This window comes from Bos grunniens, chromosome 14, assembly GCF_055505025.1.
Source record: "Bos grunniens cultivar Pamir isolate PY7600 chromosome 14, Bosgru_T2T1.0, whole genome shotgun sequence".
NCBI classification, from domain to species: domain Eukaryota; kingdom Metazoa; phylum Chordata; class Mammalia; order Artiodactyla; family Bovidae; genus Bos; species Bos grunniens.
Genome location: NC_141178.1, coordinates 80,621,377 through 80,638,598, shown reverse-complemented (window position 1 = coordinate 80,638,598; position 17,222 = coordinate 80,621,377). Strand labels below are relative to the sequence as shown.

The following is a 17,222-nucleotide window of genomic DNA, read 5'->3' as shown; positions in this document are numbered from 1 at the left end:
AGTAGGCACCCGGTAAAATACAGTTTAAGTGGAAGTGAATCAATGATAATGAAATTACCAACTAGGAACCAAATAGTACTACTTAGTAACAGTCTTCTCATATTAGCTTGCTGCTTATTGGGCGTCAGACATTGTGTGAGAGGCTTGATAACCTGCCCATGGTCACACAGCTTAAATGGGTGGCAGAGTGGAAACTGGCTTCGTGCACCAGCTCTTCTCCCTGCCTGTGTTAGGTGTGTGACTACAGGAGACAGAGCATGGAGATCTCTTCTCTCAGTCCATGAGGGCGGCTGCAGCTCTGGCTTTAGTTCTGAGCAGGGTGTGAACCCTGAAACGAAAGTGCCAGGACTCATCAGAATAACGACGTTAGTTTCTACTCCTATGAGGTTTTTTAGCATAGATTTTTGTTTTTCGCACTACCTGCTATAGGATCTATTCATATTGTTAAGTAAACCTGAGATCTAAGCTTGTTTAATTGAGTCTTCAGTTCTTCAGATACCTCTGTAAGCACCTACAGCACACATTTGGTAGTAACTGTCTCAGGCAGGGTGGCCCTACAGAGTTGTCATGACATGTCATCGGGGAAGGGAAGGGCTGGTTTCATACATGGCTGTCCTCATAGGAAGAGGAACCACAGAATTAGATCCTGCCTTGAACAATACACAGAAATCCCCCTGAGGTGGATCAAGTTTTTAAAAAAGTTTAATGAAACATACAGTGAATGTGTCTTTAATGGGGCATATAGTGAATGTGTCTTTGGTCCTAGAGCAGGAAGATTTTCTTAATCCCCCAAAAACGTTCACTCTTAAAAGACGAGAATAGCAAATTTGCCCTTTATGAGATGAAAGCATTCTGTATATCAAAAGATGTATGTTTAGAAAGTGCAGAAAGGACAATTCCTCAGTGTTCCGGTGGTTTAGCTGCTTTTACTGCTGAGGGTCTGGGTTCAATCCCTGGTCGGGGAACTAAGATCCCACAAGTTATGAGGTGTGGCCAAAAGGAAAAATGCAGAAACAAGTTGCAACTCGTGTAATTGACAGAAGATGGTGTCAGGAGTTCTGCTGATAAATATAAGGATTGTAAATTCCTCAACAAATGGGCAAGAAACATGAAGGTATTTTCATAAAAGGGTAGACAGGTTTGACCTGTCATCACAGGAAGACACTGTCAGCTTCCTTAGTGCTCAGGGAGGTATGAATCTGGACCAGTAGATTCCATCTACACTGTCTGGTTAACAAAAAGTATTAATAAGTTGTCCAACAGTATTAATAGTGGGAAAGGTTAAGGATCTGATGATGATACTGAAACACCAGTCTGGGTACCCAGCGCACTGTGAAGCCAAACAAACTGAAACGTCAAAGAGTTTGGAGCAGAGGAAGGCGCATTGAGGGCGATGCAAGGAGATGGGTGGCTCAAGCCTTTAAAACCCCAAGCTCTATGAGAGCTTTCCGCAAAGCCATTTTCTAGGAAAAGTGAGGGAGGGGCAGGGCTAGCTGCTGCAAACTGCGTGGTGCCAGATCCTTTGTTCCTGAGGTCAGGTCGTGGCCAGGTAACAATGCTCCTGTGAATCTCCACCAGATGAATGTTATTCTCTGTTCTGACAAGAAAGGGCCAGGTCCCCAGGCACAGCTTTCCCTCTCCGAGGTCCAGTTCTGGCTAAGAGGAGGTGAGCCCAGCTGGTGGCTCCCTCAGGGCCAGGCCCCCACACCTTGCCCAGCTGTCATCACTGAGGGAGCCAGGTGCCCAGGACCCAAAGGGCCTTCAGGCTCCTCCGGCCACCCAAACAGGCAGGGAGGGGCAGGTCCTGCAGACTACATGCTATGCAGGCTGCTGCTACCAGTAGGTCGCGGAGGCAGGGATGGGGGAGAGGGTCGCTGCCACCTCAAGGCCTGGGCCCGGCCAGTGGGTGTCCTTGATGAGGACTCTGGAATCCTGCAGGACACAGCCTGTGGCCTGCCCCCTGGGCCCCCTAGCTCACCATCTGGGCTGACCAGTGGCTGAGCGGGACCACTAATGGTCGCTCACTGACCTTTGGTCACCTGGGCCGGGGCCACTGAAGCACTGACCGATGGCTGAGCTGGACCTCTCGAGGTCGCTCACTGACTGTTGGTCTCCTGGGCCGGGTCCCACTGAAGCACTGACCATTGGCTGAGCGGGACCCCTTGAGGTCGCTCACTGATGGTTGGTCACCTGGGCAGGGGCCCACTGAAGCACTGACCATTGGCTGAACTGGACCTCTCGAGGTCACTCACTGACCGTTGCTTGCCTGGGAAGAGGCCACGTAGTACCAACCAAAGGCTGAGTGGGACCACTAACAGTCACTAACTAACGGTTGGTCACCTGGGCAGGGGTCCCTGAAGCACGGACTGATGGCTGAGCTGGACTATAAAGGTCGCTCACTGACCGTTGGACGCCTGGAGAAGGGTCCCTGAAGCACGGACTGACTGATGGCTGAGCTGGACTATAAAGGTTGCTCACTGACCGTTGGACGCCTGGAGAGGCATCCCTGAAGCACGGACCGATGGCTGAGCGGGGCCAGTAACCGCTGCCTGAGAGCGGGTGCAGAGTAGCATCAGGCACCACAGCTGTGTGCTCAGGGCTGCGTGTGGCTGCGCTCTTTCCAATTCAGGATCTTGCCTGCAGCTTAGCCTCCGCATGACATGGCCTTGGTCCTGCTGTTCCACTTCAGGTTCTGTCCTTGAGAGACTTGCGTTTCTATACTAGGCTGGAGACCCGAGGACGTTCATGGAATAGCCAGTGACAGAATATTCACAGTGGAGTGTTGCGCTAGTCAGAACGAGGAAAGCATCGCGACCTGGAACTCTGGACGAAACTTAGCCAGGTGACGGTGTGTGACAGAAGGCGGTCCCGGGGCAGCGTTGTGGGTGCAACTAAATACTGTTGAATTGCACACTTTAAAGTGGCTGCTTTGGGGGAAGTTAGGGATGCCATGTGGCTTGTGAGAGCTTATTTCCCCGACCAGGGATTGAACCTGGACCCTGGCAGTGAAAGGCCCGAGTCCTAACCACTGGGCCACCAGGGAATTCCCTGAAATGGTTGCTTTTTATGTGAATTTTACTTCAGTTAAAAAAACAAAAAGTAAGCCCCAGAGGATGACATACAGCATCATACACAAGTAAAAAGCAAAATAAACATAAAAGAATGTTGTTGGGAAAACATGAGGTGGGTGAGACAATATGGGGCATGTTGATACAGGGTCAGGAGGAGATGGTCAGTCCAGGGCTTCTGCGGGGACCGCGCCAGCCTCCAGCCTCGTGAGGGCCCTCAGGAGCCTGTGTGGAGCCTGGGTCTGTGGCAGAGCCCACAGCCCCTGTGCTGCACGCAGCCTGCTTCCTTCACAGTCTGCTCGCCTGTGCCCAGGGTCCTGGGAGATGCCGGCTGAGTGGGTGGTGGTTGCCAGGCTCTGGAGTCAGCCAGAGAAGTTCGAATACAATGCCCTTCCTAGTTTGTCGTGTAGCCAAAAGTGCCATGCAGTTTTGAGAGCTTTACCCCAAACAGATTTAAACTTTAAAGTTTCGTACCTAGATAATGGAATTCTAGCTAGCTAAATTTTGGTGTTCTGAAAGCACTTACACCGAGTGGTCGGACTTCTGAGCAGGTTAATCAGATATAAAGGGCCTGGTCCTTTTGGTGTGGGATTCAGGGCTTTGAGAGCCAGGCCTGAGAGGAGGCTCTGTTGGCTTTTGAGAGAGAACTGTGGGGCTTCTGCAGAGTGAGTGAAAAAGAAAGTCCTTTTCTTTGTTATCAGATGTGGTTCACATTCTCCTGTTCACGGCCGATGAACAGCTCCTCGATCTGCAGACATGATTCTTTTTTCAGACCTTTTGCAGGAGGAGGAAAAAAAGTCTTTTATTTAGATGAAAGGTATCTTTTTTTCATAGATGACAAAAGAAAATGACTAATGATAGCTGAGGAAGTTTTAGATTGTATTTTGATAGTTTCCTGTTTTATCTTGAAATGACATTATCTGTGCATATACCTTAATTTGAAAGGCTAGTCTTTCATTATGACACTGAACTCAACAAGAGTTCTTTAGAATATTTAAATCAGTAAGACAGTAAATAGAGGAACATTCTGACAAGTTTGGAAGTGACATCTTTTAAAAAAACAGGATGGACTTCCAAATTTGCTGATTGATTAATTAAACGTTTACTGGATACTTCTGCACCAAAGCACAAAAATGAACAGATTTCTGGCTGGTCTGTGGCTACAAAAAGCTGATGTTCGTTGACCAGGCTGGTTTAAAACTGGCTCTGGTGGGTATTTTGTTAACACATCTACAGGACAGTCTGTCTTAAAGTTTGTGAGAATTTATTTATATTCTCAACGTGTTATCAAAAAGTTGCAAAAACAGTACACAGAAATCCTGTGTACCCTTCAGCCCTCCTCCCCTAAATGTTAAAACCTTAGTTAAGTACAGTTCAGTTATTGAAACCAGGACCTTAACATTGCTGCCGTAGTACTAACTGACCCACAGACGTCACAGGGTCCAGGGTGCCCGTCTTCCAGCCTGGGATCCCATCAGAGCATCGTGCACCTGCGTGTCCCGTCGCCTTGGCTCTTCTCCCATCTGCGGCAGGTCCTCAGGCTGCCTCTGTCTGTCGTGACCTTGGCCCTTTTGAAGTGCATTGGCTGGTGGTTGTGCTGTGTTCTTCAGTTTGGGTTTGTTCCCATGATTATATTGAGCTTAAGCATTTGGGGAAGAGCACCACAGTCAAGCTGTTGTTTTCACTTAGCATTTTATCAGTGAGTCTTTGATGATGATAAGATTCATTTTACTGGTGGCTTTAACTTGGATCATTTGATTTAAGGTGGTGGCCAGGTTTCTCTGCTAGAAGGTTGTTTTCCCCCCTCTTTGTAATTAAGTAATATCTTCTGAGGAAATACAGAGACTCTGCAGTTTCTCATTGTATTTTCGCCCACTCAACATCATTGATTCTTTTTTGCAGTATTATTAGTGTAATTTTTGCCAAATGGTGAATTTCTATTTCTATCCTCCCTTCTAGGCTTTTAAAATTGAAAGTTTGTGTAAGAAGAGCTGTCCACACCCCACTGTTTCCAAGGGTCATCTGTGTAGTTTCCTGAAATTGTACTTTTGTTTATTTCACTACACACAGTCTGACTAGCTGAGCCTTCTCAGTATTAGGGTTATCTGAATATTCATCCGACTCAACTTTCAAAAACATTTCCTACTCTTCCCCATCATTAGTTCATTAGTGAACTAATGGGTATCTTGGGGAACTTGTGGGTATCTTGGTGCTCACAGTTGGAGATAAGACTGAAGAAGTTAGGTGTTGGCAGCGTCAATGGTAATGTATTAACTTAGGCGACAGAGGATGAGATGGTTGGATGGCGTCACCGAGTCAATGAACTTGAGTTTGAGCAAACTACGGGAGGTAGTGAAGGACAGGGAAGCCTGGTGAGCTACAGTTCATGGGGCCGCAAAGGATCAGACACGATTTCAGTGACTGAACAATAACAATTACTTAGAAGCAGAAGCCAAAGGATAGTCTTATCTGGGGCATGTTGTAGTTAGCCGCTGTTCAGAAATCATGGAGTGGCCTAGAGCAGGGACGTGGAAATGTTTATCAGGACACAGGCAGGCTCTTAGAATAGTAGTGGAAGTTTCACTATGAGGAAAATGGAGAGTTTCCTGGAGAAGAAAGGAGAGAGGATGCCGGCGTGGCTGGGCCGGGACGCAGTGGGCGCCAGGTATGGGGTTTAAGGACTGGGGTGAGGTGACTGGACTGGAATTGAACTCAGACTTGAGCGGAGTTCCAGTAGGGCTGTGAGGGAGGAAATGCTAGATTGTAGTGGGTTGAAGCAGGGAACACGAAACCCCATCACAATCTAGAGACCTTGCCCAACCCCACAAGCAAGACCCAACCCACGTACACTCCTCTGTGTTCTAAGCATAGGTGTCTTCTCTTAGGTTCACGCTGCCTCTGGGCCTTCAGGCGTGTTTCTGCTGAAGTGGAATCCCAGGGCTGCCTGTTAACAGCTGTGGGACCTTGACTATTACCGGATGTCCTCAAAGTCTGTTCTCCCCCATCTAGGAAGATGGGGTGAACTGGACACCTGGTCACTATTACTGGTCCCTTCCCGGCCTCCTTGTGGCCCTGTTGTCTGCTCTTCACAGCCCCGCCTGGCTGGGCACCAGGTCTCTGCTGTTACTGCTCTGGCCACAGTGCCCCTGGGCCCCCTTTCCCACCAGGACGAGCCCCGGTTTGTGACGAGCAGGGTCCTGTGTGGCCTGCCCGCCTCTGTTCCCCCCTCCCTGCAGCCCTTTTACTCACAGGGGCTGCGGCTGCATTCCTCCAGGCAGCCTCTGGCCGCGGGGCATTTACTTGTTTTCTTCCTGCCCTTACTGCCCTGATTCCTTCCTGTCTTCCTTTAGATCTGTGTTCAGGTGTCCTGAGTCAGCCTGCTTCCCTGGCTCCCTTTACAGAATGTTGCTTCATCATCTGTTACTCCCCTTACCTTGCTTTTGTCTTTATCACATTACCACCTCAGAGATACTTAATGTATCTGCTGTCTGGCTGCCACCACAAAAATAGAAATTTTCTGAAGGCTGGTACTTCCTGCCTGTTTTATTCACCAGTGTCTTCCCAGACTCTGGAATTGCGTCTGTAGATGACTGGTGTCGAAATATTTGTTGAGTAATGGCTAATACGGTGGATCAGCCGTTGAGACGGCTGTGATGTGTGCAGTGACAGCCCTTTCACTTCTCCCAGCATCCTGACGAGGGCTTCCCTGTCGGCTCAGTTGGTAAAGAATCCATCCACCTGCAGTGCAGGAGACCCCAGTTCAATCCCTGGGTCGGGCAGATCCACCAGAGAAGGGAACGGTTGCCCACTCCAGTGGCCTGGAGAATTCCATGGGCTGTGTATAGTCCATGGGGTCGCACAGAGTCGGGTGAGGAAATTGAGGCGCAGAGAAGTGATGGCAGACAGCGAACAAGGAGTGGAACCAGAACCCAGGTGCAGGTGGTCTTGATGCAGAGCTTTCTTTCTGCTTCTCCTGGGGGTTATTGCTGATGAGAAGAGGTCATCTGGTTAAAATGCTTGTCATGACTTCTGTGACATCCCGAGTAGTCCCTGAACGTTATTTGCTATCATCATCATCGTCGTCGGGATGATGTTAAAAGCCTGGACGTGTAGCCAGGCTGCCAGTTTTTTTTTTTTTTCTTTAATCATTAAACTGGGGCAATGTTAATACCAAAGCCTCCTGCAGCCTGTTGATCCTGGAGCTTCCAGCCTGGAAACTGGCTGCCTACTGCTTATTCTTGCTGAGTGTCATCCTCCTACTCTGCTGAATATGAATAATTACGCTCTTGTTCTCCGATTATTATGTCGATTAAGAGAAACGGTGCCTATAAGGTGCATGCTAAGTCCTAAACTCAAAATGAAATTATTCTGCTTCTGTCAACAGTTGTCCAATGAGAATGCCTGCAGAAAGTTATTGAACTCCTGAGATTCAAAGTACAATGGAACTTTATTGTTTGACAGTTGTGTATTTTAATAAGATAGACCCTTGAAAATCTCAGCAAAACTTGTGTATGTGTACCTTGCATTGAACCACCCTTAACTGAACCAAAAGAATTGTATCGATTCCTTTGTGTTCTTTTCCTCATGAGCTTAATACAATTTTAAAAGATCAATTTATGAAATTTTTAGAAAAAAAATCTCTGTAACTTTTGTGTAAGCAGATATTTTGTAAACAAAACACTAAAAGAATTTACTGAAAAGAAAAAGATAAATAGGACTGCATAAAAACAAAAGATACCATTAAAATTAGAAGATTGAAAAAATAGGTTTTTAAATTATCGTTAAAATAGTGAAAGGCAAGCTATAGAGTGGGAGAAGATATATCTTCACTAAGTCTAACAAAGGCCTCACATCCAAAATTTGTAAAGAATACCTACCAATCAGTGGGGTGGGGGCAGACAGACAGCTTGGCAGAAACAAAGGACAAAAGGCCTAACAGACACTTCACTAAAGAAGATAACCAAAATGGCCGGCTGCCAGAGACATGCCCGTTCTTGTTACTACTGACTGAAACCAGGGTGCGCTCTTGCAGTGAACGTCAGGGCCACTAACACGGAAAGACTGGACACGCGGGGAGAGGTGAGGGATGCGGAACCTGAGCGCCTGTGCGGCTCCCGCGCGTGCAAGTGGAGCGCGCTGCTACAGCCCTGCAGCTTGTTTTCCGTCGTGTCTGCTCTGCACAGCATGTGTGTTGTGGTCCAGTGATGTGTTGCTGGTGTACCCCCAGCAGAGATGCGTACGTGCCTGCGAGAGTGCATACGGGTGGACACACACGTACATACAGAATGAGGTACAGAGACAGCGCTCTGGTGAAATTTGTTTTGGTCATTCTCGAGGTTTGGCTTCGTGAGCAAAATTGCTTTTTTAGAGGACTATAAAAAGTGTTCATAGCATTATTCCTCATAGCCCCGAGGTGGAAAGTGCTCAGCAGCCTTCAGGGTAGCGTGGATGAGTCACTGGGGTGTGCTGCACAGTGCAGGGCTGGCGTGCTGCCGTGAGCAGGAGACGGAGCAGTCTCCTGAAGGGAGCAGACACATCCTGTGTGACTCCAGGCAGGGAGAGCTCGCCTTCAGGCGCAGAGCGTGGTGCTGCCCCCGGGCTGTGGGGCTGGAGGGACTTCGGGCGCCCTCTGGGTATCTCGTCAGGTTCTGTCTCCTGCGGGAACCTCGGGCTGTAGCACACTCACATGCACATTTTATTTTTTTATTTTTTGCAGCAAAAGGAAACATTTACAGATTATATTTAAACTTATTTTTAGAGTAATATTTCAGTAATTGGCAGTGCCATACTCAATATTGTTTGGACTGTGAAAAAGAAATGACCTATTTCTAATTGTTTTCCTTTGTTAATTATTTTTAGATATGAATTGAGAATTCGTTATTTGCCAAAAGGATTTCTAAACCAGTTTACTGAAGACAAGCCAACTTTGAATTTCTTCTATCAACAGGTATAGAAGAGTGCTTTAATACATTTTTTTCCTTTGTTTCTTTGAATCCTGTTTATTTCGTGGTTTTGTTTTAGAACTAGATTAAGCCTAACATTTGGGAGAATATAAATTTGTCACTGTATGGCAGTGAGATTCTTATACCTCATAAGAAATTAGGAGTTTTGTTACTTTGTGAATTTTTGTATACTTGGGCAAATCTTAAGACTTATTTTAAGTAGAAACAGTAAGTCCTAAGTGATACAACCTTTGCTCTGTCTTTAATTCAAGTATAATTATGGTGCCTGAATATCAAGAAACTTGTCAGATGTTTATCCAGAGCCAGCTGTCCCCATTATAATTTCAGTAGCAGTTTGTGTAAAACCAGAAGTGACTTTTTAAACTAAAAGTAGCTTTCTTACTGCCCATAAGGGTAGAATACATACACGTGGCGTAAATTCTGAATCCCCTGTAAGGTTTTAGTTAGGCAGTAAATACGTGTGGCGTAAACTCTGAATTCTCCGTCTAGTGGGCTTCCTGTAAGCAGTTGCTTTGTGTTTGGTCCTATGCTGTTGGCAAGCCCAAGTGACGTGACGTCCCTTGGAGGGGGTGCTGGCACAGGGGAGGTGTTGAGTCCAGGCGGCTCCCTTGCCAGATGTCGTCTAAGGAACTTTGTAGCTGAGGAAGAGATGAGCTTTATAAAACACAGTACATTGAAATCTGTGCTAAAGTGGTTTGAAAGGAAATGGGCGAGAGAGCCGGGACCACACCGTGTAAGGAGAGGTTTTAGGTTCTCTCCTGCAGATTGTTGGGAGTATTTATAGAATTTAAGTGAGGAATGTCTTGATCGGAATTTTTTTTTTTTAAAATAAGCCCACCCCAATATGGTGGCAGTACTCGGGGTGGATTGGATCTTAAAAAGGCTGCAAGCAGGTTGGGGGCTCTTTAGCTATTTAGGCAAGAAGTTAGAAAGTTGGGAGGTAGAACGGTGTGGTAGTAAGCAGATTTAGTGGGTGGATTTGATGGACTCAGAGACTGAACAAACTGGAGCAGGAAAGTAAGAAGGAAGAGGCTGATGGGTTTAGATAGGCGACATACTTCTGTTCTTCTCTCTTGTAGATGATTTGAATCACTGGTGTAATTTCTTTGAAAAATTAATCCACCCACTGAAGGCATCTGTGACTACTTCAGTGACATTGATTCCAGGATGCCTGAGACGGGCCTAAATAGCTCTCAGTTATTCCTTTTTATAATTTCTAGGCTAACCTGAAAGTCAGCAATGTTTTTGTTCCTTTCACACTGTTACTAGGTTGTCCTAGTTTTTCCTTTCAGAAGCCTTTGCTTCTGTGTATATGATTAAAAGCTAGCACCCGCGCCGGCCTATCCCAGATTTTCCTTTACTGATGGGACGTGTCTCAGTGCAGTCTCTGTGACTCAGGTGAGTGGTCCCTGTAAAGCCCGAGGGGTGTGAGGCGTCTTGGAGGTGTGCCGTGCCGGTCATACATGTCACAGCTCCATGATGCCAGGTGCCTCCATGAGTTTCTTCACGGGGTATATGACACCTCCTGAAGAGAGTCTTTATGTTGATGAAATGAGACCCTACTGTCTGCCACCCTGGAGTTCCGGTTTGTAGACAGGACCCAGCTTTGAGGACTCAGCACATCACGCATGAGTCCCGATCTGAGTGTGCGCAACTTGCTGTGGGATGGGACACACCTCGTCCTGCCCGTGTGCTCCGCATGCACACCTTCCCGCCCCACCACCCCCCTCTGCTTTCATCCATTCCTAGAGTTTCTCTTCAGCCTGAGGTGAAGTAAAGTCGCTCAGTCGTGTCCAACTCTTTGCAACCCCATGGACTATGCAGCCCGTGGAATTCTCCAGGCCAGAATACTGGAGTGTGGGTGGCCTTTCTCTTCTCCAGGGGATCTTCCTAACCCAGGGATTGAACCCAGGTCTTCTGCATTGTGGGCGGGTTCTTTACCAGCTGAGCCACAGGGAAGCCCAAGAACACTGGAGTGAGTAGTGTATGCCTTCTCCAGCCAATCTTCCTGACCCAGGTGTTGAATTGGGGTCTCCCGCATTGCAGGCGGATTCTTTACCAACTGAGCCACAGGATAGCTCAGTTGGTAAAGAATCCTCCTGCAGTGCTGGAGGCCTGGTTTCGATCCCTGGGTTGGGAAGATCCCCTGGAGAAGGGAACGGCTACCCACTCCGGTATTCTGCCCTGGAGAATTCCATGGACTGTATAGTCCATGGGATCACAAAGAGTTGGACACGACTGAGCGACTTTCACTTTCATCCTAATAATTAGTCTAGTCCCAGGTGGCTCAGATGGTAAAGAATCTGCCTGCAATGCAGGAGACCTGAGTTCAGTCCCTGGGTCGGGAAGATCCTGAGAATTCTTTTGTTTCATGTATGCTTTTATAATGTCCTACCAAGTACCTGTGATTTACAGGAAAATAGAAGCTAATGCCCCTTTCCTGTGTTGATGGCCGGTGTTACTTCTCATCTCGACCCGTGGATCAGGCTTAACTGATGCTACGTGGGGCTAGGTAGATGTGCCGAAATTACCAAGATGGAAGAAAAAAGAAAAACGCTATGATTTGTCGGAACTAATGAATTGGCAAGAATACCAAGAGCTTTAAATAGATTCAGATTTGTATGTGACACCATTGACATTGACAGTTTTGTAAGTTAAGTTGCATACTGGCAGTTTCATAAGATTGGAACTAATAATTCCACTTCGGAGGATTCATTCTAAAGAAATAAGATGCACCTGTGTGCGTATGTGCAAGGGTGCTCATGGGCACATGTCAGTAACAAACAGGAAATTGGGACCGTTGTGTGAGCTGTGCTGACTCTTATTCACAGTGGCGTGTTTTCTTGCATGTGTTTTATGAACCTGGTATTTTGTTGAACTTCACGTGTGGGAATCTTTAGGGTCTACACTGGGAAATAGTGAACACTTCTGAGTGTTTTTTGTTATTGTGTTTTAAAAGAATTCAGTTTATTTCAGTTCAGTTCATTCGCTCAGTCATGCCTGACTTTTTCTGACCCCATGGACTGCAGCACACCAGCCCTCTCTGTCCATCCCAGAGCTTACTCAGACTCATGTCCATTGAGTCGGTGATGCCATCCAACCATTTCATCCTCTGTCATCCCCTTCTCCTCCCACCTTCAATCTTTCCCAGCATCAGGGTCTTTTCAAATGAGTCAGTTCTTCACATCAGGTGGCCAAATTATTGGTGTTTCAGCTTCAACATCAGTTCTTCCAATGAGTATTTAGGACTGATCTCCTATAGGGTGGATTGGTTGGATCTCTTTACTGTCCAAGGGACTCTCAAGAGTCTTCTCCAACACCAGAGTTCAAAAGCATCAGTGCTTTGGCATTCCGCTTTCTTTATAGTCCAACTCTCACATCCATGCATGACCATTGGAAAAACCATAGCCTTGACTAGATGGCCCTTTGTTTGCAAAGTAATGTCTCTGCTTTTTAATATGCTGTCTACTTTGGTCATGGCTTTTCTTCCAAGGAGCAAGCATCTCTTAATTTCTCTTAATTTCTCTTAATTTACAATGATGGCTGCAGTCATCATCTGCAGTGATTTTGGAGCCCCCCAAAATAAAGTCTGTCACTGTTTCCATTGTTTCCCTATCTATTTACCATGAAGTGATGGAACCAGATGCCATGATCTTAGTTTTCTGAAAGCTGAGCTTTAAGCTAACTTTTTCACTCTCCTCTTTCACTTTCATCAAGAGGCTTTTTAGTTCTTCTTCACTTTGTGCCATAAGGGTGGTGTCATCTGGATATCTCAGGTTATTGATATTTCTCCTGGCAATCTTGATTCCAGCTTGTGCTTCATCCAGCCCAGCGTTTCTCATGATGTACTCTGCATATAAGTTAAATAAGCAGGGTGACAATATACAGGCTTGACGAACTCCTTTCCTGATTTAGAACTAGTCTGTTGTTCCATGTCCAGTTCTAACGATTGCTTCCTGACCTGCATACAGGTTTCTCAAGAGGCAGGTCAGGTGGTCTGGTTTTTCTTTATCATTTATTATTATTTTGGCTCTTTTATCAGAATAGAAAGAAAAGAATTATGTTAAGATTTTCTCTGTATCAGTTCCATCCCATGAAAGAGAAAGAAAGCTTGTAATAAACTACTGTAATTTTATTATTCCTGTTTTGAAGCCTTGCCCAAGCCCCTGCTCATCACGCCCCTTATTTTGGGTGGAGTCGTGAGGAAAGCGACGTGTCAGTGGACGTAGAGTGCCGCTTTCCTGGTGGGAGATCAGTCTGTGGATGCACACGGTTACATTTAAAGATGTCCTAAACGTGACTACAAGTGAGACATATCACAAATGAGCCACTGTGTGCTTTGACCCATTTTAGAACATTCTGAAAGATATTAATCAGCACACTCTAAAAATAAACTAGAATCTTGTTATAACCCTGTTCACTGTAGAGCAGGAGTCTGAAAAAATAAGTTTTCTTGGCTGCATGGCATGGCATATGGGATCTTAGTTGCCTGACCAGGGGTCAAGCTCGTGCCCCTGCGCTGGACGTGTGGATGCCGAACCCCGCCAGAGATTCTCTGATTTTTTTATTGTTTATTCCTAAACAAATAATTTTTTGATGCCAAAGCTGATGACTTATTATAAAGCACGAAAGTATGTTTTGCCTTGAATTTGAGTTTTTCCTTTGCCACATAACATTTTATTCTTCTTTATTTCTCTGACTTGTTAAAAGTGTATTTGACTGGCAACCTTTTGCAAATTGTGGTGGCCATTAGTTTGAAGGGCCATGTCCCTGTTCGGTCAAGAAGTTGTTATATTAACTAGGTTTGCATCAACAATGCTGATGTCATGTCGGACCCATTTGGCACCGCTGACACTTTGAGCTTCTGAGATGCCTGCGTCTGTTGTCACTGTTTCTTCCTACAAGTATGTTAAGATTTAAAATGAGTGTATCCATTTAGTGGCTCTTAGAAAACATTAAAGGTAACAGAACTCGTGGCTTATTTGGCAAGAAGAGTTGCAGTGGGAAGCTTTATGGTAATTTTATGGTTTAGAACCTAAACTGCAGAAAGGTGTGAGGGGCCAAGACACACTTGTTTTGTTGATCAACCTTTCTGATATTTTTACTCCAATTTTTAGTTTTTACACATTTTTATTCAGATAATTATCAGAAATGATTTTGTTAACTGTACTTTCTTGGCTGTAAAGCTTTCTGTCAGTTAAAACATTTTGAAATGGCAGCTGCAAGTGGGAAATTTTATTTTAAAACGTGAAATGTTCAATGTGGCAATTATCAGCTGTCCTGTTCCAGAAAGAAGTTAAAATTAAATAGAAGTCTAAGTCTGACTCATTAGAAGATGTATTTTCTGTACGTCTTTAAGTAGATTTAATAACGTACATTTTTTCCCTGTTTTTCCACTCCTGTTTTTGGTGATTAACAAAGTTTTATCGTTGTCGTTAGGTAAACTCTGTCATGCTTATATTGGGTTGGCCAAAAGGTTCATTTGGTTTTTTCCATAAGATGGCTCTAGTAGCACTTAGTAGTGTTTAACTTCATTCAAAAAAGTTTTGTTATGTTATATGTGACAGCTATCATATCAGCATGCATTTAAAAAAAGATAACCAAATTGGTGAATTTTTGTGTACCCATTTTAATATTGAATATAGAAGAAAAAAACAACATTTTCAGCATGTTATGCTTTATTATTTCAAGAAAGGTAAAAATGCAACTGAAGTGCAGAAAAAAATTTGTTCAGTGTCTGGAGAAGATGCTATGGCTGATTGAAGGTGTCACAAGTGGCTTGTGAAGTTTCTTGCTAGAGGTTTCTCGCTGGACAGTGCTCCACGGTCGAGTAGACCAGTTGAAGTTGATGGTGATTAAATCAAGACATTATTTGTGAGCAATCAATGTTATACCACATGGGAGTTAGCTAGCATACTCAAAATATCCAAATCAAGCATTTAAAGTCAGTTGTACCAGCTCAGTTACGTTCATCACTTTGTGTTCGGGTTCGTTCGGGTTCCACGTAAATTAAGCAAAAGTAACCTCCTTGACCGTATTTCCACGTGCAGTTCTCTCCGTGTAATGAAAGTGTTCCATTTTTAAAACAAATTGTGATGGGTGATGAAAAGTAGACACTGTACAATAATGTGGAATGGACAAGATCATGGGGCATGCGCAGTGAAACATCATCAACCACACTAAAGGCCAGTCTTCATCTAAAGAAGGTGAAGTTTTATATATGGTGGAATTAGAAGGGAGTCTTCTATTATGGGCTTCTTCTAGAAAACCAAATAATTAATTCCAACAAGTACTACTCCTAGTTAGACCAACTGAAAGCAGCATTGGACAAAAAGCAACCAGAATTAGTCAACAGAAAATGCATAATCTTCCATCAGGGTAACACAAGACTGCGTGTTTCTTAATGACCAGGCAAAAACTGTTACAACTTGGCTGGAAGTTCTCATTCATCTACCGTATTCACCAGACATTGCATTTCCATTGATTTCCATTTATTTCAGTCTTTACAAAATTCCCTTATTGAAAAAATTTTAATTCCCTGAAAGACTGTAAAAGGCACCTGGAACAGTTCTTTGCACAAAAAGGTAAAAAGTTTTGGGAAGATGGAATTATGAAGGTGCTTGAAAAACGGCACAAGTTTGTGAAATAAAAGGGTGAATATGCTGTTCAATGAAGTTCTTGGTGAGAATGAAAATGTGTCTTTTAGTTTTAGTTTAAAACTGAAGCACTTTTTTGGCCAACCCAATACTATTCAACCCATATTTTTTTGTGTATCTTCTCTATATAAGACTTTACAAATAGGAAGCAGAAATGATTATTCGATCAGTCACTCTTCCCTGCGGGTATTTTTAGCTTGCCTTTAAACGACTACCTATTATTAATAAATGCTATGTGAAATGACTTAGTGAGTTGTTGAAAAAGCATTTGACTTATAAGATAGCATACTTCTTTATATATTTTTTAAGCTTATGTATTGAAGAGAAAGATCAAAGAATTTGTTTTAGTTGAGAACTGCCTTTGAGTTCCTTTGTACGCAGACTCTCCACCCTTCGAACTGGAAGAACACAGGGAGGAGTGCTTGACGGTTGAGCCAACTTGGCTGACGACCTGGGATCTCTCAGGTGGCGTAGCGTATGAATGGTGATGTGCAGCAGGCAGTGATGGTTCTCTGCACGTTGGTCTGCCCTCGGCCCCATCTTCTTTACACACGCCACTGAGGACTTTCAGGTCTGTGTGATAAATTCATGTAGCTGACAAAGCATTCAGAAGAGACCAAAATAAGACCAAAAAAAATCTCATGAGGTAGTCAAAGCATTGATGTGGCGCATGAAATAAATCATGGAGTAATTTAGGATTAGATGGAGAAGGCAATGGCACCCCACTCCAGTACTCTTGCCTGGAAAATCCCATGGATGGAGGAGCCTGGTAGGCTGCAATCCATGGGGTCGCTAAGAGTCGGACACGACTGAGCGACTTCACTTTCACTTTTTACTTTCATGCATTGGAGAAGGAAATGGCAACCCACTCCAGTGTTCTTGCCTGGAGAATCCCAGGGACGGGGGAGCCTGGTGGGCTGCCGTCTACGGGGTCGCACAGAGGCGGACACGACTGAAGTGACTTAGCATAGCATAGGATTAGAATTTTTTATTAGTAATGTGAGAGGTTTTTATAGTAAAACCTGTGCTTAATAAGATGAAAAAGCTCATGAATGTAAATATAATACTTGCCCACAGAAGGAAGTCCAGATACATCCTGTTTTTTAAGTAGGAAATTGACATCAACATGGAAACAATTTAATACAGTAAACAACTTTGAAAGGTCTTTGCTTGGAAAAAACTTGCAAATTTGCTGGATTTGGAGTTCGTAAACAGTAGTAATCCGTGGTATAAGAGGAGAACACGATGGAAAGCAAGGGGTAAGATGGAGTAGGAGATCGTGTGAAGCCATTGTGTTAGACTCTGGGCTACCGGGGCGATGCGCTGTGGTCCTCACTGGTCATTAATCTTCCTTCTGGTGGAGAATGTCTGCACTTTCTCAGAGTTCACAAGGAGGTGTAGGTACACACTGCACCTTGAGTAGTGAGGGTCAGTGGATGGGTTTTGAGTTTTAACTTTAATGCTTGCTGTGTGACCTTGAGTACATTAATTTTGAGTAATTAAGTTTTCTGGTCTTCATGTATAAAATAGGACCA

At 44.7% G+C, this 17,222-nt stretch overlaps 1 protein-coding gene across 49 annotated transcripts in view; it reads left to right on the top strand.

Moving 5' to 3' along the window:
• Window positions 1-17,222, top strand: part of PTK2 (protein tyrosine kinase 2) — a 192,950-nt gene that overhangs the window by 79,061 nt on the left and 96,667 nt on the right. For all 49 annotated transcript variants that reach the window (XM_086337508.1, XM_086337504.1, XM_086337498.1 and 46 more), the window contains one exon: window positions 8,928-9,015. In XM_086337508.1, coding sequence (XP_086193634.1) covers window positions 8,928-9,015 — 88 coding nt within the window. The remainder of the gene's footprint in view (window positions 1-8,927; window positions 9,016-17,222) is intronic.